The sequence below is a fragment of the Oryx dammah genome, unplaced genomic scaffold (assembly GCF_014754425.2).
Source record: "Oryx dammah isolate SB20612 unplaced genomic scaffold, SCBI_Odam_1.1 HiC_scaffold_6, whole genome shotgun sequence".
NCBI classification, from domain to species: domain Eukaryota; kingdom Metazoa; phylum Chordata; class Mammalia; order Artiodactyla; family Bovidae; genus Oryx; species Oryx dammah.
Window position 1 is genome coordinate 4,844,563 of NW_024070190.1, and position 24,566 is coordinate 4,869,128.

Below are 24,566 nucleotides of genomic sequence, written 5' to 3' on the forward strand. Positions count from 1 at the left end.
GCTTTAGGTATCTCATGAAGAGGAAACCATGCATGGAAGGCATACAGCGAGAAAAGCAAGGCTATATCCTGATTACAGCCACGTTGAAGTAAAATATAAGCCCTATAAGTATATAAGATATTATCAGACACAATAAACTTTGTAAATTAATTACCCAGTCAACTCCAGTTAGCTGAGAGCAGTCATACTAGAGTAGTTATCCAGCATAAGGTATGGCCAGTGTGAGCATTTCCTCCTAAACTGTCTACCCTGCAGCTGTCCTAGCTCACTGGTCTGCCCTCCTCTCTGAACTGAAACAGCCATTGATTGGTACCAGTCAACTCAGCCATTGTATGCATTACTGACCTTTTTCATCTAAACAGAATGGAACTTAAAAATCCCTTTAGTTAGCTGAAGTTGGGAATGTTTAAAAGAGTTTTCACAAGGAAAGAAAGATTATAAAAATAAAAAATGAAAGTACTCAAAGGAAAAAAAGAAAAAGAAACAGAAGTATTCTCTGTATACATAAAGTTCTCATGTCATTAAAAAAAATAAAGGGCCCCAAGCAAAGACTAATTTGACCGATGCAGTTGTACAATGGTTTGCAAGGTGTTTGGAGCTGAATTGTGCTTAAATATACATTGAAATCCTAGCCCAGAAAATGTGACTAGATTTACCTTTTGGTGAATGTTGAACCAAAAGGCACAACCAAGCCAAAGATTGAGAGAAGGAAGGACTTATTACTACTTGAAGCAAGTAAGAACACCATGGATCTTTCCCAAAACAGTGTCTCCTGAACAGCAAAACTGGAGAAGTTTTAAGCTAAATTTTAACATGCATTTCCCTAAAAGGCTTGTGTGCATGCTCAGTCATATCCAACTCTTTGCAACCCCATGGATTGTATCCCGCCAGGCTCCTCTGTCCATGGGATTTTCTTAGCAAGAATACTGGAGTGGGTTGCCATTTCCTTCTCCAGGAAGGGGCTTGAGCAGAGGAGAATTTAGCATGAAACTGAGACAGAGGTTGACAGAGTCCAATCTTTAGTTGACTGAAGTCAGGAGAGTCGACATCACCATTAGTCTTCCACCCAGGGGGAGGGGAGGGGGGGGTCTTAGTTCCTGCAGAACTCAGAGACAAGTATCAGATTGTTACATACATCCCTTGAGGATGAGTTAGGCCTCTGCTTCTTCAGTCACTGCACTCTTGTTTGCCTTTTCTCTGTTCTGCATTTCTTTGTTCCCTTAAGATCATTGATTACTGAGATGTGTTCAAGGGCAAGCATCGTGCCCATCTTAGATCACAAAATGGCTTAGGCCAAAATGACTTTTCTTATGTCAAGAAGGCCATTTCCAGTTCTCTTTCTCTGGGGACCCCCTAACCTATCTGCTATCATACAAAAATGTGACATTATTTGGAAATCAGGTGTTTATGGAGGTAATCAAGTTAAAATGGGATTAGTGTGGACCCTTATCAAATATGGCTGGTGTCCAGTTGAGCATAATTAAGGAGGAGGACAGGTATTATAATAGATACTGTATAGGCCAGAAATGGTGAAGGCAATGGCACCCCACTCCAGTACTCTTACCTGGAAAATCTCATTGGTAGAGGAGCCTGGTAGGCTGCAGTCCATGGGGTCATGAAGAGTTGGACATGACTGAGTGACTTCACTTTCACTTTTTACTTTCATGCATTGGAGAAGAAAATGGCAACCCACTCCAGTGTTCTTGCCTGGAGAATCCCAGGGACGGGGGAGCCTGGTGGGCTGCCGTCTATGGAGTCTCAGAGTCGGACACAACTGAAGCAACTTAGCAGCAGCAGCAGCAGGCCAGAAAACTCACACCAACTTTACCTGATATTCCCACCCCAAAGTCCTTAATTTTAGTTCTTTTTTTCCTTTAGCAACTTACTCTGCTATCTCTTTCTTAATTACTTTATGACTTTCTTAACTACTCTTTGACTTTGAGAGAGAGGTAGCCAGTACATTGCCGTTCTTCTCAAAGTCCGAAAGGCAGTTCAGCTGGGCACCCTCCTACCTATGAGAAAAGGAAGGGTAATTTCACCTACTGGCAATGGTGTTGGTGACAGAGGAAGGGGTGGAGCAGGAGAGGCAAGACAAAATCAGAGCAGAGTTGGGGCTGGGCAGTCAGGGCAGAGGGTTTGCTGACCAGGAAGGGAGGGAGGGAGTCAGAAGAAGACCTGGGGTTGAGACTCGTCACCTCACGACTGACTCAGGCTCAAAATTTATTCCTGCTTGCTGAGAAGGAAAACCACGCAGTACTTACAGTACATTGTCTAATGTCCTCCTTCAGAAGCAAAGTGTCCTAATTTCCACCACACACCAAGAACAGCTGGTGCCCCTACTGACTGGCACACACAGTGGTCTAATTGGTCCTCCATATTTGAGGGGTAATTTTGATTATTGCCTTTCCACACTTGGCAAGGGCTTCCTGGGACTTTGCCTATATGATACCCCACCCTCCAGCCAGGAGGCCACACTCCAATCACAGCAAGGAAACCGCTGTCTGAAGCCAATCTGAAAAGAAATCATTGTGTGTGCCCATTTTCGATCAGGAACATATTAGTTAACTCGGCACAGCTTGTTCTTTAGTTTAAATTGAAACATTCATGTGTAACTCAAAAAAGATAAGCCCGGACTTGATGCCGAAAGCTCAGTTCTCTATACACTGGTGCTGGGTCCATTCTCAGAGACAGAGTTTTGGGTGAACTAGAAAAGGATAGCTTTGTTGTTTTGCTGGGCAAAGGGAGAGGGATATAGCAAAAACCGTGTGTCCCCACTTGGGGAAAATATGAAAGGTTTTATAGTAATTGTTCAAAGAAGACATGATCAGCTCATGGACATTCTTCTGATGGGTTGATGGTGAGGTAAGTGAGAGTCAGCATCATCAACCTTCAGATCCAACTGGTCTGGTCTGCATGCTTGTGGGCAGCCTACCATCCTTAGTCACTAACTTCCCCACCTGAAGGGGGCTTCAGTACCTGCAGAATAACTCAAAGATATTGTTGTGTGTATCCCTTGATGGGAAACAGGACCTTGTCTGAAGCCTACTCTTCACTGTTTTTCTTAGTCTCACATCCCTTCTCTCCCCTAATTAACAACTTCTTGAATCTGCCCATTGAAACTCAGAGAACGTCATGGAGGCGGAATGAAGGCTGTTTCCTAAGGTTAAAGAAATGGTGGACTCAGAAAGTCTCTGTGCCCAGGAACCCCAGAGGTCCCTTCATGGTATCATTCTGACCGAGATTTTTGGAAATCGGAGGTTGCTTTTCCACAGTGGTGAAGGTGCTGCCTAAAAACCTGGCTTCTATTCACCAGAGCCAAGTAAAATGTGGAGACAGTGCTTTGGAGAAGTAGAAATGAGTAGCTTTATTACCTTACTGGGGAATGGGGGACACAGTGGGCCCCTGCCTTGAAAAACTGTCCTGTGTCTCCACTTGAAGAGGATAGTGAGTAGTTTTATAGTAATGGTTTGAAGAGGGTTATCAGCTTGTGGACATTGTTCTGTTTGGTTGGTGGTGAGGTAAATAGGAGTCAGCATCATCAGTCTTCAGGTTCCAAGTGGTCTAGAGTGGTCTTTGTGCTTATAAGCAGCATGCCATCATTAATTGTAAACTTCTCCCACCTGGAGGCATTTTCAATATCTGTGAAACATTCAAAGATATTGTTATGTGTATCCACTGATACAGAACTAGGACCTTGTCCCAAGGCTGCACTATTTCTCTTAACCATTTGTTTCTCCCTGGTCTCACATCCTCTCCTTTCTCTAATTAACAACTGTTTGAATCTGCCGACAGGGACCCAGGGAAGGTCATGAAAGCTGAACAAAGGCTGTTTCCTATAATCATAAAATGGGGGATACAGGAAGGCTTTGTGCCCAGGAGTCCCACAGGGCCCTGCTTGGTATCACAGGCTGTTCTTGTCCTCCCATCTCTTGGGAACTCTCAGGGGCAAGACCAGTGAATGAGGAATGAGCAGTGTTTGTGTTAGGGTTCTCCAGAGAAACAGAACAAGTAGGGGATAGAGATATGTATTTATTACGAGGAATTTGCTCACATGTTTATGGAGACTGAAAAACCCCATGAACTGCTGTCTACAAGCTAAAGACCCTGGATAGCCAGGGGTATAATCCAGTCCTCTGGTAGGTGACACAAAGTGGATCTAGATGAGTGTACCTAGAACACACAAAGTGATGACGGGGCTTTCCATAAGTCTGCAATTTATGGTGATTTATATTCTACTTGTATGTAAGTGCTAAGTCACTTCAGTTGTGTCTGACTCTGTGCAACCCTCTGGACTGTAGCCTACCAGGCTCCTCTGCCCGTGGGATTCTCCAGGTAAGAATACTGGAGTGGGTTGCCATGCCCCACTCCAGGGATCTTCCCGCCCCAGGGATTGAACCCAAGTCTCTTATATCTCCTGCATTGGCAGACAGCTTCTTTACCACTAGTGCCACCTGGGAAGACCATTTTATCTGTAGTCCTACTGAAATTATTTTCAAATGATTGGATGATTCTAGCAAAAGAAAAGACTAAGAACAGCATCTGCCCTTCCAGTCCCAAGGGCAGAGAGTTACTTTTGAAATGATAGGGACTTCTCAAAGTGGGTCACACACTATCAGTGCATCTTCTCTCAGGAAACCAAATCATGTCGTTGAATAAAGATGTCCTTAGAGGATTTAGCACAGAAGTAAGTGTGAAATCCAGAGAAGGCAATGGCACCCCACTCCAGTACTCTTGCCTGGAAAATCCCATGGGTGGAGGAGCCTGGTAGGCTGCAGTCCATGGGGTCACTAAGAGTCGGACACGACTGAGCAACTTCACTTTCACTTTTCACTTTCATGCATTGGAGAAGGAAATGGAAGCCCACTCCAGTGTTCTTGCCTGGAGAATCCCAGGGACAGAGGAGCCTAGTGGGCTGCCGTCTATGGGGTCGCACAGAGTCAGGCACGACTGAAGCGACTTAGCAGCAGCAGCAGCAGCAAGTGTGAAATCACCTCATCTCAGCCCTGCTGGTGTATCTTAGAATTCACCGTTCATCATCAGGTTAGATGAGTTACAATTTTCAAAAGTTCCATACCGACGATTTCATATATTTTCATAATAAGCCTTTTCCCCCTACCCGTATATTGTCCCTCTCCTTCCTCTCCCCACTGGTAACCACTAGCTTGTTCTCTACATCTGTGAGTCTGCTTCTTTTTTGTTTTATTCACTAGTTGGTTGTATTCCTCTTTATTCTTATACTTAGAATCACATGTATAATGACTTGAAGAAAGAACACCTCAAGATTGTTATGAGTTTGAGACCATCAAGAAGTGAATCTATACCAGTGAGGTTGGGAAACCACATTTTCAAGGGAGCTAGCCTTCGGACATGGCTACTAATGAAAGCGTGTTCATTGATCCATTCTTTCCTCAGGGAACACTGAGTACACACAGTCTAATGCATTCAGGATGCAGTGAAAAATAAAGCATAGTCCCTGCCCTCAAGTGCTTCTAATAGGGACACTGAGTCAATAAGAGGCCATTAAAATCCAATGTGGTAAGTCCTGTGAGCAAGTAAATGGGATGTGATGGACTGGTGCCCAAACCCAATCCAGATGTTGGAAAGTCAGATCCCATCCCTGAGGGCAGAGGCCAGCATTCCCTCAGTGTTGTTTGTCACCCTGTGGTTAAATGAGTCATGCAGTTTCACTAGGAAGACACGTGCTTATTTGTTCTCTTTTATTGCTCTTGTTAAGTTGCTCAGTTGTGTCCAGCTCTTTGTAACCCATGGACTGCAGCACACCAGGCTTCCTTGTCCTTCACCATCTCCCAGAATTTGCTCAAACTCATGTCGATTGAGTTGGTGATGCTATCCAACCAGCTCATCTTCTGCCGTCCCCTTCTCCTGCCTTCAGTCTTCCCTAGTATTCGGGTCTTTTCCGATGAGTTGAAGAGAATTAGAGATACCTGGTTATAAGTTCACAATGCTTTGATTAAGATTCTTAGTCAACTTGGGAAAATTGTTCACATGATAAATATTAGGCTGAATACAATCAGACGAACATTCCTGCCAGGTGTGTGAGCAGTCAGTTGTGTCTGGCTCTTTATGACCCCATGGACTGTAGCCCACCAGCCTCCCTTGTCTGGGGAGTTTTCCAGGCCAAAATACTGGAGTGGGTTGCTATTTCCTATTCCAGGGGATCTTTCCGACCCAGGGATCTAACCTGCATTTCCTGTGTCTCCTGCATTAGTAGGTGAATCCTTTATCACTGAAACACCAGTGATGCCCTCTCCTGCTGGGAGATAATCCCAATTTACAGATGAGAAGACTGAGTTTCTGAGAGGTAGTGATTCACCAGTTCATACAACTCGTAAGTGGCAGAGCTATACCCAAATATGCAAGATTCTAAAGGAAGGTCATTAAGCTAGTAAGATAAGTGCTACACTGAGCAACTGTGAGGAAACCTATTTTAGCTAAAAAGCACCACATTGTTCCTGGGCTCTGAAGACTGCCTGATTTCAATATTAAAGCGGTGCAGCTGAAGACTGTGGCCTAAAGTGAGTGATGCTGGAGGAATCACCCTTTCCAAAGGAGTCCCACCTGCATACTACACAGACGTGCACCTGAAACCAGCTTTCTCTCTGTATTTAAGGGGCAGAGGGAGCACAGGCTCTTGGGAAAGGAAGTGTAGGACCAGAAGAGTAGTCAGTAAGACTCCTAGCAGCACCATGTGGCTGCTGCTGCAATTTGTCTGGCTCTGTTTTCTCTTGTCTCTTGGTCTGAATAGCCAGCATGAGTCCGAAGTACCTGAGTATCCTGACGAACTACGCTGTGGGCTAAGGAGCTTTCAATTCACCGTAAACCTTCTCAGTCAGGAGATAGAGACTCCTCCTGCAGTAGTATGGGGTAAGTTTGAAGGCTGAGCTAGGCAATGACATGTCTCCTCTACTGTATAAAATTGGCCTCTGCTTTCTGTCCAAATGCCTCCCCACCTTTGTTAAACTCTGCTACTTCTCTATAGAAGTAATCTGAAGTATAACTTCACCTCTAAACCTGATTTCCCTCTTGTTTCTCCTTTCTTGGCAGCTGCTCTTGAGTCTAAGGCAAAGCTGGCTGTCCTTCCCAGCACTGGTGATGGGAATGACTGACCATATGTGTTTCTCCCCATCCCTACTGCTAGATAACCATGGGCTGCCACACAGCCTGCAGAATGACTCTGACTGTGGCATCTGGGTCAGTGAGGGCCCTGGCAGCTCCTTGGTGGTGGAAGCCTCCTACAGCGGCTGCTATGTCACTGAGTGGGTAAGTGTGACCTGTCCTTAGGAAGGCTGAGATGCCTGTACCACCATCCAGGTTGACTCCTTGGGCCTGTCTCTCCAGGACTCCTACTACATCATGACTGTTGGAATTGAAAGAGCAGATGTGATTGGATCTGGAACAGTTATGGAGACAAAGCTGTTCAAGTGTCCTGTGAGTCTCCCAGGTAAGGGCTGGATACTTCCAGGTTCTGGGTGGTGTGGAGCTGCCTGAAATGTGTCCTTGGGTATCTTCTACCCATTCTGTGCAGTGATAACCAGGCACCCATCGAGAACTGTGTTCCAGCTCTTCACAGGCGACCCTAGGATAAACACCACCTGAGCGATTACTCGGGGCTCAAGAGCTGTGAGGGGTACTTCACATGTTACCTGTAATCCCAACCCAGTGCTATTGCTAGCCCCAGCAGGGAGCTTTCCAAGCACCCCTGACTGGTAGGTGGCAGAGCTGAGAGTCAACCAAGAGTTATCCCAGGACCAGAGATCTCCCTCTTGAAGGGTCCAGAAGGAAGCTGTAGTTATCAATGAGACTCAGCAAACACCTTCAAGAAGCAGAATGCGTTGAGAATAAGGCTCAGTCCCTTCAGCTGGGGCTACTCGACTGCTTAGCTTGGTACTTAACTGGGTGATTAACAGGAAGGTACAATGCCAGCTCAACTCCAGTGAATCTTGCCTTGCCCCCCAGGAGCTCTTCCTCAGTCATAAAGAGTCAAGCTTCTGTTCTTAAACTTTTAACCATACTGTGCAGCATGTGGGATCTTAGGTCCCAACCAGAGATCAAACCCAAAACCCCTGCGGTGGAAGCACACAGTCTTAACCACTGGACTCCAGAGAGGTCCCAAGACTTGAACCTACAGTTCTTCACATCTGCATTGGTATGTGATAGCCCAGTGGAGTAATACTGATAAAATACATAATCATAGGCCCCACTCCCCGCTTACTGAACTGCATTTTAAAATAATTTAGAGTACACTAAGACTTCAGTACTTTTTAAAAACAGAAGGAAGAACTGTTTGTCTCACTGCTTCTACCAATCTTGTTCGTATTCACTTTTCCAAAGAGTACTCGTTTCAGGGCACTCCTATAAGGTAACCAAATAGTGAACTTTATAATCCAGACTTAATTTCTAGTATGTAAATATCTCTTCCAATTACATGGATATCTATGGGAACTTAATGTTTCTTAATGAAAAGATCTCTTAAAGACTAGACTATGTTACCTAGTTCAAGTTACTCTTCAATATCTATCCTAGATGTCCCAAATGCTGGCTTTTGTGACTCTGTCCCAGTGTGGGACAGACTGCCATGTGCTCCTTCACCCACCACTCAAGGAGACTGCGAACAGCTAGGCTGCTGCTACAACTCTGAAGAGGTCATTTCCTGTTACTACGGAAACACAGGTGAGTTGCTATATTTTTGAAATCAGCTGAAGAGTGCCTGCAATTACCATTAACTAAACCCAAAGGAGGGTTATCTCCTTCACCCCCCATCCAGAAGGCAAATACTGAAAGATGACCAAAGGTTATTGTATAAGTCAGTACCTCCTTTGAACACTTGACCTTTAGTGACACAGCTTTATATAGTCTTCCATTGCGTATTCTCCTAGAACCCAACAGAAAGCAAATAACATTCAATGAACTCAGGAAGCTAAGTCTATGTGCAGGATGCTAATTGATAGAAACTTAAAACAAGTTTCAAGAACTTCAGCCAATCTGGTGGCTGATTATGTGTATAAAGAGCTTTATTTCAGAAGATGAACCTTATTTCAAAAGAACACTGTCCCAAATCATGCTCCAGGTCTTTCTCATGTAAAAATGACCTTCATGAAACAAGATGCTACATAATTCAAAGCTCTTAATCCTAGGTGATAAGGGAAACAGCAGGTATGGCTATCTTCATTCTACAGGTGAAGCTGATACAAGGAGGTTAAATACACAGTAAGTAGTGGAGGCAAGATTCAAACCCAAGTGCCCATCCAAAGTCCCAGTTAAACTCTGGATGGCTGAACCTGCCTCAAGGTCATTAGCTAGAATGCCAGCTTTTCTAGTGGGAGAAGAGGAGGGTGGGGAATTTAAAATAATGAAACTATAATTTTTAGACTCTTTTCTGGCTGGATCAATCACTTGAGGTGACCTGCCTTCAGCACAGTTGCTCTGGTGTTTCAGTGACCTCACACTGTACCCAAGATGGCCACTTCTCTATTGCCGTGTCCCGGAACGTGACCTCGCCCCAACTGCTCTTGAATTCTGTACACTTGGGCTTCAGGAATGACAGTGAATGTAAACCTGTGATGGCAACACACACTTTTGTTCTGTTCCGGTTTCCACTTACTACCTGTGGTACTACAAAACAGGTGAGAAGAGCTGACCTTGGGCTCTGTTTAAGTTGGTCAGGAATGCCCTAGTGATTAGTGGAGAACTGGAATAGCTTAGCTGTGAAGAATATACCTGACTTACTGCTTGTCATGTGGGATGGTCTCTAGGACAGAGGGGCCTTCATTACTGAGAAAGCAGAAACCTCTTCTGGGTACTTGGCTAAGTCATCCCACCTGCCCGCTAGTGAGGGACTAGTCCCCATTACCAAGGTGTAGAAGAACAAATAACAGATTCCTCCCACCACACTGCCCTGGGAAAGGACCATGGAAATGAGCTAAGTGGTATTTCTGGCTTCCTCATTACTCAAAGCCCCTTCCTGGTCCTTTGCCCTGAAAGTAAAGTGAAGTGATAATTTCCCTGCTAGTCAATGGGCATCCTTTCTGAGTGCTGGATGAAAGCAAAATTGAGTGAAGCAGCATCTGGCTGGCAGGAGTGACAGGAATTCTTTACCTGCCCTGACAGATCACTGGGAAGCAGGCAGTATATGAAAACGAGCTGGTTGCAGCTCGGGATGTGAAAACTTGGAGCCGTGGTTCTATCACCCGAGACAGTATCTTCAGGTAAAGGTCTTACTTAGTTAACCTGACCTTGCTTGACCAGGATGCCTGAATTTCCTTCCATAAACAGGAATTCTAGAGAAAACATTCATAAACGACCATAAACAACCATCTTCCTCATGAAGGCAGAATCTCTATTGCCTTGACTATCCAATCTCACAGACCATTATTTGATCTAGTAGCCCTGCACTATTACCACCAACTTGATCTAAGCCTCAGACTTGACCTGACTTCAATTTCGTTTCACTGGGTCTTTGTTTCTCACTCTAGTCTCTTCCTTCTACCTTCTACCAGTAAAATGAATCTTTTTAAAAACCCTAGCTAGTATACTTAAAGTTTTCTTTTTGTCTTCTAGAACTTAAACTTTATTATGAACATAACTTGCAGGGTCCTGCATGAAACCACTGCTGCTACTTGAGCCAAAACTTTCCCAATGGTCTCAATCCTTCCCTGACTGTTCCCTAACCTTAGATTGTGCTTCCATAGAGTATTCAATGGACCTCAGACTTCTTGATTCCATACACTACCCTTCTCTCCTCTACCTCAGTTACTGCTTTTCATTTTCCCTTATCAAATTACCTGCAACATCTTCCCTGACTACCGCCTCCAGAGAACACACCTGTTTATCATAGAACCATATCTCTTTTAAAATCTACTGAAGTATCCTTGATTTATTTAATTTATTTTTATTTTACTTTACAATTCTGTATTGGTTTTGCCATACATTGACATGAATCCACCACGGGTGTACATGTGTTCCCAAACTGTGTTTTCTGCTGTACAAAGTGACTTCAGTTACACATCTTTTTAATATTTCCATTATGGTTTATGACAGGATATTGAATAGACTCGTATCCTATATGGTTGGTCTTTGTTTATCGATTCAATATATAATAGCCTGTGCTTCCCTGGTGGCCCAGTGTTATATCAAACTCTCTAACATGGATCTTGTTTACCTATTGGTCTCTCCAATGATAGCTTTCACGAGGCCAGAACCAAACCCCACTTGTTTATAAACTTGTTCTAACACCTGATACTTAAAAATCATACTCAAACCTTAAAGAGGTGACATGGTCTACCCACTGAAGATAGTAGCTAAAATCTTTATTTTTCTGCAGGCTCCAAGTCCGTTGTAGCTACTCTGCAAGTAGCAGTGCTCTCCCAGTTAATGTCCAGGTTCTTACTCTCCCACCACCCCTTCCTGAGATCCAGCCTGGAAACCTCACTCTGGAACTTAAGATTGCCAAAGGTAAGATCCTCTTGGGTAGACTATCTGGCCTCTAGTCTAAGTCGTCTTCTGGGCAGGAAGACCCTAACTTGGTAACAAGATATTATTCCTTTCAAAGGCGTTTATGTGGGTGATGGTTTATCCCAAGCCACCTAGAGGTTCCAAGCTCTTTACTGCTTCAACTTGTTTTGGCCTGTTGCAGATAAACGCTATCGCTCCTACTACATGGCTAGCGACTACCCAGTGGTGAAGTTGCTTCGGGATCCCATCTATGTGGAAGTCTCCATCCATCAGAGAACAGATCCCAGTCTCGAGCTGCGCCTGGACCAGTGTTGGGCGACACCCAGCGCAGACGCCCTGCTCCAGCCCCAGTGGCCCTTGCTGGTGAATGGGTGAGTGTCTTTCCTTCACCTGTGTTAGTCCCTCCAAGAAGCCCATCTTGACTGCTGGATATCCTTGCCTAGGTGCCCCTACACAGGAGACAACTATCAGACAAAACTGATCCCTGTCTGGGAAGCCTCAGACCTGCTGTTTCCTTCTCACTACCAGCGCTTCAGCATTTCCACCTTCAGTTTTGTGGACTCAGTGACAAAGCAGGCCCTCAAGGGACCGGTATGATGCTGCCTCCTGTGCTCTTTAGCTGGGCTCTAAACACCCCCAGCTCAGATGTTTCCACACGGTACCACTTTTCAGCTGAGGTGGCCCTGTAACATTAGCTTTTGGTATTGCCTCAGAGCAATCAAGGGATGCCTGCGGCATGTGTGGTATGAGTCAACTAGAGTCTGGTATCTTGGTGCTTCTGTGATGTCAGTTTGGTTTATGAATTTTCTGATAATTCTTTGACTTCTTCCTGGGGTGGATAAAGCAGGATTGAAGACTTAGGATGTGCTAGACCATGATCCCAATTCTTTTGGCTCCCAGGTTTATCTGCACTGCAGTGCATCGGTCTGCCAGCCTGCCGGGACACCATCCTGTGTGACACCCTGTTCTGCCAGACGTGAGTATCCAACCTATGTATGCCAGAGGCCAAATTGAAGTGTTACTTGGAATCCAGTGCTAACCTTTGTCTGTGGCACATGAATCAAACTGAAGCTTCATCTAATTAACGAGGCTTCTTTAAGTACTTTCATGATGCAATAGAATAGAAATACAACTAGAATTCCAGGCCTTCTAAATATTTCAGGATTAATAGCTTATATTTATAACTTTCAGCCTTAGTTTTTCTCCTTATAAACTTTTACTTAGCAGGGAGTCAAGTGTGTTCACAGCCTATAACCTAATAAAACACTTCTGTGGTATCAGATATAAATGTAGACTTTTATACTTGACTGCAGGTCTGGCAACATGGCCTCAAGACTTATAAATGGCATAGGATTACAGACTTGGTATGTGTTAATTGATCAGGCCCAGTGCTCATACAGTCATATTCCACCTGATCCCACAACACTTACCTGGCTCCTGAATTAATTGGGAGTCATGACTCTTAATGATCCCTGGGTTGGAAAGATCCCCTGGAGGAGGTCTTAGCAAACCACTCCAGTATTCTAGCCTGGAAAATCCACATGGACACAGGAGCCTGGTGGACTATAGTCCATGGGGGTCACAAAGAGCTGGACACAACAGTGACTAAGCACAGCCCAGCATGACCCCTGAAGTTTAAGCATTTTCTGGTAGAAAAGACCTCATACTACTTTTCAGAACTATCATTTAGTAAACTACTCAACATCTAACTGCAATGATTATATATACTTAGATATCTAAAATTTTGAGAAGTATATTAGCAATAGAAATAGGATTCAAACAGAGCTTTGCTGTTACTATTACCAGGTACCTTTATATCATAGGGTCTCGGCATTAAGACATCACACTATTCAAGTACCTGTATTTACGAAGGCTGAGAGTTTGGGGATAGTCTAAAATCATAATTTCTCTGAAACTTGCTAGCATTAATACAAATGAGCAAGTCTGAGACTTTGTGTCTAATGCATTAAGGTTTTTCTTGGAGAAAAACTTAATGGAGCAGAGCTATCTGACAAGAGACCTAGCCTTGTTTTAGTACTCCACAACCACTCACATATACAAAACTAACAAATCCTTAACTCATCTCTCCAACAGGAAGAAGAAGCTCTGACATCCATTTTCAGAACAACACTGCTAGCATTTCTAGCAAGGGTCCCTTGATTCTACTCCAAGCCATTCAAGACTCTTCAGAAAAGCTCCACAAATACTCAAGTGAGTGGAAGGAGAATGATATCTGAACTACTGGTCAAACCAGAACTACTGGTCAAACCAAATCTACTTGCGCATCCCTACTTAATTCCTTACTGGTTTGGTCAACATGAACATCAAAAGGGGAATTACCTAGCTATTTTTCCCCCTGTAGCTCAAGACTAGCAGTCTTTATTAGTATGTAATATCACTTGGCTTCAGCATACTAACCTACGTTTCCATCCTGCAGGGTCTCCTGTAGACTCTCAAGCTTTCTGGGTGGCTGGCCTATCTGGAGTCTTAATCATTGGAGCCTTGTTCGTGTCCTACCTGGCCATTAGGAAATGGAGATGAGTTGCTCAGACCAAATGTGTTAATAAAACCAGATTGCACTACTAGTCTCCTCAGCTCCTCATTTGACAAGTAATTTCTTACCTGTTGTACCTTATAAATCTCCCTACACTGCAGTGGCCTAAACATTAATCGTTAAATTGGTCTAGGCTGAGGCTTATGAACTTGCGTTTGTAACCATTCCTCAGGTGATACTTAACTTTCTATTCAAGCATCACACTTCAAAACCTAATGTCTAGGACAATGCCTAAAAAGCAGCATCTGATCATGGATTGATCAATTGGAAGTAACTTGCTCAGAAGAGGCTTGGTTTGAGCTAGAACCAACAAGTAATTTCCCAGTTTCGTTCTTAAGACTAATAGAAAACGACAGGAGAAAAATGAATTATTGTGACTCCTGTATGTAAACATCCTCCCCAAAGGACTCCGACACCTCAGCAGTCCCCAACCTTTGTTTTTAATTGGATAACTGCTTTACAATGCTGTGTTGGTTTCTGTCATACCTCAGCATGAATCAGCCGTAGGTGTACGTCTGTCCCTCCCTTCCAGCCCCCACCCCATCCCGCCCCTCTCGGTTTTCAGAGCACGGGTCTGTGCTCCCTGTGTCATACAGCATGTGCCCTCCGGCTATCTATTTTACACGTGGCAGTGTATGATCCAAAGCTACTCATTTTCTTCCACCTTGTCCTTACCCCGTTGTGTCCCCAAGTTTCTGTTGTGCCTCTGTTGCTGCCCTGCAAACAGACTCATCAGTACCATTTTTCCAGATTCTGTATATAAAAATACAACATTTCTTTTCTTTTTGATTTCACTCTGTTTAGTGCAGTAACTCAGTTGTGTCCGATTCTTTGTGACCCCATGGACTGCAGCATATCGGGTTTCCCTGCCCATTACCAACTCCCAGAGCTTGTTCAAACTTATGCCCATCAAGTCAGTGATACCATCCAACCATCTCATCCTCTGTCATCCCTGTCTCCTTCCTTCAATCTTTCCCAGCATCAGGGTCTTTTCCAATGACTCAGTTCTTCACATAAGGTAGTCAAAGTACTAGAGCTTCAGCTTCATCATCAGTCCTTCCACTGAATATTCAGGGTTGATTTTCTTTAGAGTTGACTGGCTTGATCTCCCTGCAATCCAAGGGACTCTCAAGAGTCTTCTCCAACACCACAGTTCAAAAGCATCAATTCATTGGCGCTCAGCTTTCTTTATAGTCCAGCTATCACATCCATACATGACTACTGGAAAAACCATAGCTTTGACTAGATGGACCTTTGTTGGCAAAGTAATATCTCTGCTTTTGAATATGCTGTCTAGGTTGGTCATAACTTTTCTTCCAAGGAGCAAGCGTCTTTTAATTTCATGGCTGCAGTCACCATCTGTAGTGATTTTGGAGCCCACACAGGCTCTATCTCTTTAACCTTCTTGGTACCAGAGACCAATTCAGTGAAAGACAATTTTTCCACAGACTGGCGTCAGAGGATTGTTTTGAGATGATTCAAGTGCTTTATGTTTATTTTGCACTTTATTTCTGTTACATCAGTTCCAACTCACATCACCAGGTATTAGATCCTAGAGGTTGGGGATCACTACTATAACTAACACTGCTGGCCAAAGTCTGTGGGCCTCCTCTCTTCCCAGAGGGAGGCTCTGAAAGTATGCATCCTTTAAATAAGAGGCCACCATTTAACTTCCTGGGGCACCTTCCAGGTCTTTTTGAAATATGTTGTGGATGAGCACTGGAGTTGTTTCTAGCCTGGGGTGGTTGGTAATAAAGCTTCTATGAACACTGGGGAGTTCATCTTTCAGTGTGCTATCTTTTTGCCTTTTCATTCTGTTCATGGGGTTCTCAAGGCAAAAATACTGAAGTGGTTTGCCATTTGCTTCTCCAGTGGACACCTTTCATCAGAAGAGGTGGCAAGAATACACAGAAAAACTGTACAAAAAGATCTGCATGATCCAGATAATCATGGTGTGATCACTCACCTAGAGCCAGACATCCTGGAATGTGAAGTCAAGTGGGTCTTTGGAAGCATCACTATAAACAAAGCTAGTGGAGGTAATGGAATTCCAGTTGGGCTATTTCAAATCCTGAAAGATGATGCTGTGAAAGTGCTGCACTCAATATGCCAGCAAATTTGGAAAACTCAGCAGTGGCCACATGACTGGAAAACGTCAGTATTCTTTCCAATCTCAAAGAAAGGCAATGCCAAAGAATGTTCAAACTACTGCACAATTGCAATCATCTCACATACTAGTAAAGTAATGCTCAAAATTCTCCAAGCCAGGCTTCAGCAATACATGGACCATGAACTCCCAGATGTTCAAGCTGGTTTTAGAAGAAGCAGAGGAACCAGAGATCGAATTGCCAATATCTGCTGGATTATCGAAAAAGCAAGAGAGTTCCAGAAAAACATCTATTTCTGCTTTATTGACTATGTCAAAGCCTTTGACTGTGTGGATCACAATAAACTGTGGAAAATTCTGAAAGAGCTAGGAATACCAGACCACCTGACCTGCCTCTTGAGAAACCTGTATGAGGGTCAGGAAGCAACAGTTAGAACTGGACATGGAACAACAGACTGGTTCCAAATAGGAAAAGGAGTACGTCAAGGCTGTATATTGTCACCCTGGTTATTTAACTTATATATAGAGTACATCATGAGAAATGCTGGGCGAGAAGAAGCACAAGCTGGAATCATGACTGCCAGGAGAAATATCAGTAATCTCACATATGCAGATGACACCACCCTTATGGCAGAAAGTGAAGAGGAACTAAAGAGCCTCTTGATGAAAGTGAAAGAGGAGAGTGAAAAAGTTGGTTTAAAGCTCAACATTCAGAACACTAAGATTATGGCATCCAGTCCCATCAATTCATGACAAATAGATGGAGAAACAGTGAAAACAGTGGCAGACTTTATTTTGGGGGGCTCCAAAATCACTGCAGATGGTGACTGCAGCCATGAAATTAAAAGAGAGTTGCTCCTTGGAAGAAAAGCGGTGACCAACATAGATAGCATATTAAAAAGCAGAGATATTACTTTCCCAGCAAAGGTCTGTCTAGTCAAGACCATGGTTTTTCCAGTGGTCATGTATGGATGTGAGAGTTGACTATAAAGAAAGCTTAATGCCGAAGAACTGATGCTTTTGAACTATGGTGTTAGAGAAGACTCTTGAGAGTCCCTTGGACTGCAAGGAGATCCAACCAGTCCATCCTAAAGGAGACCATTCCTGGGTGTTCATTGGAAGGACTGATGTTGAGGCTGAAACTCCAGTACTTTGGCCACCTGATGTGAAGAGCTGACTCATTTGTAAAGACCCTGATGCTGGGAAATATTGAAGATGGGAGGAGAAAAGGGGATGACAGAGGATGAGATGGTTGGATAGGATCACCGCCTGGATGGGCATGAGTTTGAGTAAACTCCGGGAGTTGGTGATGGACAGGGAGGCCTGGTGTGCTGCAGCCCATGGGGTTACAAAGAGTCAGACATGACTGAGCAACTGAACTGAACTGATGAACATTGGTAGCCAGCCTCCTTCTTGTGTACAACAACCTTGTGCCATTTCCTGCTTGGAGTCAGAATGGCCTTGAGTTACAATTACCATGGTAATATGATGGTATTGCTGGCACTGGGCTATAAGAGATGTCACAGCTTCTGCCTTGGATCACTTGCTCTGGACAAGCTAGCTGTTATGCCACAGTAAGGATACTGAAGCTGCCCTGTGGAGAGGGTCTGAGGCTCCCTGGTTAACAGCCATGTCAGTGAACCTCCAATAGTAGTCCACATCTAATCAAAACCTTAGGAAAGACTGCACCAGAACCACCCAGTGGAACCATTTCTGAATACCTGTTCCACCACAGCTGATGAAAGATTAATGTTGTTATGCCATCACAGTTTGGGATTTTACAATAACTAAGACAAAGTCTTTAAACTTCTTAGATGTCATGTCATCTCTTGAATACCAAGGAGTAGAAGTGTTCAAAGCATGTTAACTTTATAAGCAACTGCCAACCATTTTCCAAAGTATTTCTGATGTCTTTACATTCTTACTAGGTTTGTAAAGAGTTCTTGTAGTTCTAAATCCCTTAAGGATAGGTTTAAGATTCCCTCTCAACTTCTTGTTGGGAGGAAAAACTTGCTAGAGTCAGGTATGGGCTCCTCCTTAGCTTTTACCTACTTTAACCTATGGGGGCCCAGAGCTGTCTCACTTCCCCTCTATCATTGCTCACTGCAAGTTTAACTGCATATTTTGTTAAGACTATTTCCTCCTCTTCAGCATTTGCAAGCTGAGGGGGTGGGAGGTTGCTGCTTGTGTCTAAATGGCCAACAAGCAAGGGAGCTTTTAAGCCAATGAGATATACTAGAATTCACCAAAATTAGATGGCTGAGAGACAATACATTCAGTCATATGGATGAAGATCTACTGGTCACCAACCATTTAGAGACTAAAGAAGTATCAAGTTTCCTTCATTTTCCAGGGGGACAGTTTTCTTAGCATGAGTCTAAGAAAACCCAAAGCAGCTGGCAGCAGGCTGAAAACAATATCTTGTCATCAGTCCCATAAATTGAAACATGATTTTATGTTTCTGTATCAAGAAGCATTTAACAGGAGGCTTCCTGTGTGCTGTTTTGGATCTATCATGAATCCTCTGTTCCTTATTAATTCCTGAATATTCAGGGGTGGTAAACCATCCCCATGGCTGAGGAATGCGTGCATTTCCTTTGTTAGTTTTTCCATACAGTGATAAGTAACTATTTACGACCCTCTTCCTTTTTATGAACCATACAGTAAAAGTGATTATTTACAACCCTCTCTTTTTGATATGGATTGCCTTATGTTTCCTTGATAATTTGTAAGTCTGGACTTTTGATCTTTATCTTTGCTGAAAATAGCTACCTTGTAAGACAGTATATGTACCCACACTATGTTGAATAAAACACCCTTGTTCCAACAGAGCTTGGGTGCCTGTGTCTTTCTTTCTTTCTTTCTTTCTTTCTTTCTCTCTCTCTCTCTCTCTCCAGCTAATTCTCTGGAGCGTAGAAACCCGTCGTGCTTACTCTCCTGCCCGGGCTTCTAACACCCTCTCGAGAAGGCGCACTGTGGCTTCACCCCCTCAAGAGGGTGCACAGTGCCTTCATGAGTGACGCAAGCTCTGTGTCAAGAGCTTTACTGGTTTTCTGCTTAAACCAAAGAATGTCAGCCTCTTTCTCTCTCTCTTTTACTTTCTTATCATCGACTCTGGACCACCAGGTTCCGGTCCATTAAAGGACCTCAACATTCATGTTCTCAATATTCAGTGAAATAAGCTCCCTTTCATACTAGGGATTGACAGTAAAGGACTCTATTTTAGCAAACAGGAAACTTATGGGTGTGGCCTGGGAACAGGAGAAGCAATAGGAAACCAGAAGTTCGATATCACAGTAGCTATTCAGGTAGAATCCTGTGATTTTTTAATAGAGAATATCAGCCTTCTGCTACTTTCATCTTCACCTGGAATATTTAGAACAGGATACAGTATGACTGTTTGCCAGACATTTAATGTCTACAGATTCAACCGTCTCACTTCTGAAATAAGGACTAAATTATTTCTTTCTACCTTTAAATTCTTCATTCTTAGAATATTCTTAATCTCCAATAATTTTCCATTGGTCCTTATTCCTAGCTCTTCCTTGGAAATTCTACTTCCCTGATTCCTTGCTCAGAATTTTCATGCTGTGAGCTGGTGATGTGCTTTTGTGTTTTAGACCATAGCATACTTCTGTCTTCAGAAAGCTAAAACTTAGCTTTTATTTAATATTAATAAAAGTCTCTGCATGCGTTATTGTAACAGCCATAGGCCAGAGGGAGCAGAAATTTAGTTCTGCCACTTACCAACTTCTTCTCACTTTTCCCAAGAAGTATTGCTTTTTCATCCTTGCTTATATGAGACTGAGGACATTGCCACAGAAAAATAAATCACCTTCAAGCACACCCCAGTAGCCCAGTTCAGGTGTTGAAAAGTGGCCAAATCAAGTGAAGGCTCTCATTTTAAGCAAAGTGGTTAGGAAGGGAGGGGGCAGAGAAGAAAGGACTGACTATATGAAGATATATGGCTGTAAAATAAATAGGTTTCAATGAAATTGGATTAAAAATGTTATATGTACAGAATTTTGTCTTTTCATCTCAGTAAAGGTTGGATCATAATAGCTGCTTCTCCAAGTAGACCAAGTGTTCTTATTATGTGCCTAGTCAGTTAATTCGTCCCCTCATAGCATAGAAATGCTGCTGTCTCAGAAGGCTGAATCTGTTGTACATGTGTCAGAAAAACCTATGAGGTTAGTTTCAAATAAGGCATCTGCTTTTTACCCTGGGCGTTATTGTCCTCTGTGGGGTAATGGTAGGGATTAGGGGACAAGGAGTGGATGAAGACCAGGAAAATGAGAGAGGTACCAACCTAGGGAGAGAGACCCACGTGTCCACCAGACACTGATTCCGCACCATGGTGAAGGTGTACATGAGAAGCAGTCCTGAGACTGAGGAGGTGGTTGTTGGGAGGTCTGGTTCCTGTTGCCAGTGGCCTTCATGGATGGTTGTGCTACCTAGACTTCATCAAATTCAGACTTTTATCCAAAAAATTCCCTTGTCCTTGTCCAGGACAAAAGCCCTGGCACAGACCGGGAACTGAATGAATCACACCAAACTATGTCATAATTTCACCAGATTTAAAGGAGTCTTGAAAATTCCCAGAAATTGGATGGCCAGGTATTAACGAGAACACACTAATCTCCCAGCACAAAACTCCTGACCTGGCAGGCCTTTTAGGGCATGCAGACTGTCTGCCTCTTCAGCAGCCCCTGGTGGTTCACAGAAATGTCAAAAGCTTCATGATAACTAAGGACTGTCCCTTTGCACATACTTAAATGTCTTTATCTTATGATAATTAGGAAAGCCACAGACTTCAGATTTCTCATTAAAACACTCACAACTCTTTTCTCCCCTTGAGGAAAAGTACTTAAGCAAAAAATAAAACTGCCACACACACACACACACAAAAAAAAACACATAAACACAAATCCAGTGGCAACTGTATCAGGCTTTTCTCTTCGGAATCCTAGCCTTCATTTCTCATAGTTTAACAGCTTTCAGTTCAGTTCAGTCGCTCAGTCGTGTCCGACTCTTTGCGACCCTATGAATCGCAGCATGCTAGGCCTCCCTGTCCATCACCAACTCCCAGAGTTCACCCAAACCCATGTCCATCGAGTCGGTGATGCCATCCAGCCATCTCATCCTCTGTCGTCCCCTTTTCCTCCTGCCCCCAATCCCTCCCAGCATCAGAGTCTTCTCCAATGAGTCAACTCTTCACATGAAGTGGTCAAAGTATTGGAGTTTCAGCTCAGCATTAGTCCTTACAATGAATACCCAGGACTGATCTCCTTTAGGATGGACTGGTTGGATCTCCTTACAGTCCAAGGGACTCTCAAGAGTCTTCTCCAACACCACAGTTCAAAAGCATCAATTCTTCAGTGCTCAGCTTTCTTTATAGTCCAACTCTCACATCCATACATGACCATAGGAGAAACCACAGCCTTGACTAGACGGACCTTTGTTGGCAAAGTAATATCTCTGTTTTTTAATATGTTATCTAGGTTGGTCATAACTTTCCTTCCAAGGAGTAAGTGTCTTTTAATTTCATGGCTGCAATAATCATCTGCAGTGATTTTGGAGCCCCAAAAAGTAAAGTCTGACACTGTTTCCACTGTTTCCCCACCTATTTCCCATGAAGTGATGAGACCAGATGCCGTGATCTTAGCATCATTTTTCAGGATTTGAAAGAGCTCAACTGGAATTCAATCACCTCCACTAGCTTTAGTGACATATAACTCACATTAAATTCATCCATTTAAATTGTATAATTATTCAGTGTGTGTGTGTTTTTTTTTTTTTTTTTTTTTTTTGATAGTCAGAGTTATGCTACTGTCACTACATTCAATTTTAGGACATTTTCTTCATCATCCTCAAAGAAACCCTCTTAGAAGTCACTGCCAATTCCCATCTCTCCCGAGTCCCTGACACCCACTATCTATCTCTGTAGATCTGCCTGATTTGACGCATCTCACATAAATGAAAGCATATAATATGTGGGCTTTTGTGACTGACATTTCATTGCATGATGTTTTCAAGACTCATTTATGCTACGAGGTGTGTCTGTACTTCATTCTTTTTCAGCGTTGGATAATCACGATGGTATAATCACTCACCTAGAGCCAGGCATCCTGGAATGTGAAGTCAGGTGGCCCTTAGGAAGCATCACTGTGAACAAAGCGAGTGGAGGTGATGGACTAGCAGTTGAGCTATTTCAAATCCTGAAAGATGATGCTGTGAAAGTGCTGCACTCAATATGCCAGCAAATTTGGAAAACTCAGCAGTGGCCACAGAACTGGAAAAGGTCAGTTTTCATTCCCAAAGAAAGGCAATGCAAAAGAATACTCAAATTACCACACAATTGTATTCATCTCACATGCTAGTAAAGTAATGCTCAAAATTCTCCAAGTGAGGCTTCAAAGCAATACATGAACCATGAGCTTCCAGATGTTCAAGCTGGTTTTTGGAAAGGCAGAGGAACCAGAGGTCAAATTGCCAACATCCACTGGATCATCAAAAAACAAGAGGTTTTCAGAAAAACATCTATTTCTGCTATATTGACTATGCCAAAGCCTTTGACTGTGTGGATCACAATAAACTGTGGAAAATTCTGAAAGAGATGGGAATACCAGACCACCTGACCTGCCTCTTGAGAAACCTGTATGCAGGTCAGGAAGCAACAGTTAGAACTGGACATGGGACAACAGACTGGTTCCAAATAAGAAAAGGAGTACATCAAGGCTGTATATTGTCACCCTGCTTATTTAACTTATATGCAGAGTACATCATGAGAAATGCTGGACTGGAGGAAGCACAAGCGGGTATCAAGATTGCTGGGAGAAATATCAATAACCTCAGATATGCTGATGACACCACCCTTATGGCAGAAAGTGAAGAAGAACTAAAGAGCCTCTTGATGAAAGTGAGAGAGGAGAGTGAAAAAGTTGGCTTAAAGCTCAACATTCAGAAAATGAAGATCATGGCATCCAGTCCCATCACTTCATGGGAAATAGACGGGGAAACAGTAGAAACAGTGACAGACTTTATTTTCTTGGGCTCCAAAATCACTGCAGATGGTGACTGCATCCATGAAACTAAATGATGCTTACTCCTTGGAAGAAAAGTTATGACCAACCTAGATAGCATATTCAAAAGTTAGAGACATTACTTTGCCAACAAAGGTCCATCTAGTCAAGGCTATGGTTTTTCCAGTGGTCATGTATGCATGTGAGAGTTGGACTATAAAGAAAGCTGAGCACTGAAGAATTGATGCTTTTGAACTGTGGTGTTGAAGAAGACTCTTGAGAGTCCCTTGGACTGTAAGGAGATCCAACCAGTCCATCCTAAAGGAGATCAGTTCTGGGTATTCATTGTATGGACTGATGTTGAAGCTGAAACTCCAATACTTTGGCCACCTGATGCGAAGAGCTGACTCATTGGAAAAGACCCTGATGCTGGGAAAGATTGAAGACAGGAGGAGAAGGGGACAACAGAGGATGAGATGGTTGGTTGGCATCACTGACTTGATGGACATGGGTTTGGGTGAACTCCGGGAGTTGGTGACGGACAGGGAGGACTGAAGTGCTGTGTTTCATGGGATTGCAAAGAATTGGACACGACTGAGTGACTGAACTGAACTGAATGTCCCATTGTTACTTTTTGTGTGTCCATTTATCATGGGCATTTGGGTTGTTTCTACCTTTGACTATTAAGAATAATGCTGCTATAAAGGTGTATACAAGTCATTGTATGAAAAATATGTTTCTCTCTAGGTTATAGACCCAGGAGTAGAATTTCTGGATATTGCAGTAACTCTATGTTTAAAATTTTGAGAAACTTTGGAACCACTTTTTTAATTGTTCCACCATTTTACATTCCCGCCAATAATGTATCAGTGTCCCAATTTCTCCACATCTTCACCAACACTTACTATTTGTCTTTTTGTCTCATGTTGCAAAGTAAGATGAACATGATTTTTAAACATGAAAAAGAGGAAAATAAAAGCACCCATAGTTCTACCAGTAAAAATATTAATATGTTGACCAAATTAGAAAAAATTCAATGTGTGTAGAAAAGCACAGATAAAAGGTACTCCCATTTCCATTCCCAGTCACTCTTCCTGAAAGTGAGTATGTCAAGCCAGAAGAAACAAGCCTTGTGTGTACATGGTATACTTTTTATTTGGTATCAGTTTGATTTTGTTGGTGTTGTTCAGGCACTTAGTAATGCCTGACTCTGAAACCCCATGTAGTGCAACACACCAGGGCTCCCTGTCCTGCACCGTCTCCCGGAGCTTGCTCAAACTCATGTCCATTGAGTTGGTGATGTCAGCCGCTTCTCCTCCTGCCTTCAATGTTTCCCAGCATCAGGGTCTTTTCTAATGAGTGGACTCTTCGCATCAGGTGGCCAAAGTATTGGAACTTCAGCTTTAGCATC

At 43.2% G+C, this 24,566-nt stretch overlaps 1 protein-coding gene across 1 annotated transcript; it reads left to right on the forward strand.

Annotated features, from left to right (window-relative positions):
- The first annotated feature begins 6,694 nt into the window (after positions 1-6,694).
- LOC120865402 (zona pellucida sperm-binding protein 4) lies at positions 6,695-14,036 on the forward strand. Its single transcript, XM_040242678.1, has 12 exons — positions 6,695-6,885; positions 7,160-7,281; positions 7,360-7,462; positions 8,545-8,691; positions 9,457-9,644; positions 10,129-10,226; positions 11,342-11,472; positions 11,654-11,843; positions 11,916-12,063; positions 12,373-12,448; positions 13,567-13,683; positions 13,910-14,036. Exons 1-12 carry the CDS (start codon positions 6,708-6,710, stop codon positions 14,011-14,013), a joined length of 1,602 nt encoding a protein of 533 aa, XP_040098612.1. The 5' UTR covers positions 6,695-6,707; the 3' UTR covers positions 14,014-14,036.
- Positions 14,037-24,566: the final 10,530 nt, after the last annotated feature.

Bases quoted from the DNA above. Each gene is read 5' to 3' on its own strand.
- LOC120865402 (XM_040242678.1), top strand. From the start codon at position 6,708: ATGTGGCTGCTGCTGCAATTTGTCTGGCTCTGTTTTCTCTTGTCTCTT. The intron at 11,844-11,915 runs GTGAGTGTCTTT...ATCCTTGCCTAG, and splicing joins TGGCCCTTGCTGGTGAATGG to GTGCCCCTACACAGGAGACA. The intron at 12,064-12,372 runs GTATGATGCTGC...TTTGGCTCCCAG, and splicing joins AGCAGGCCCTCAAGGGACCG to GTTTATCTGCACTGCAGTGC.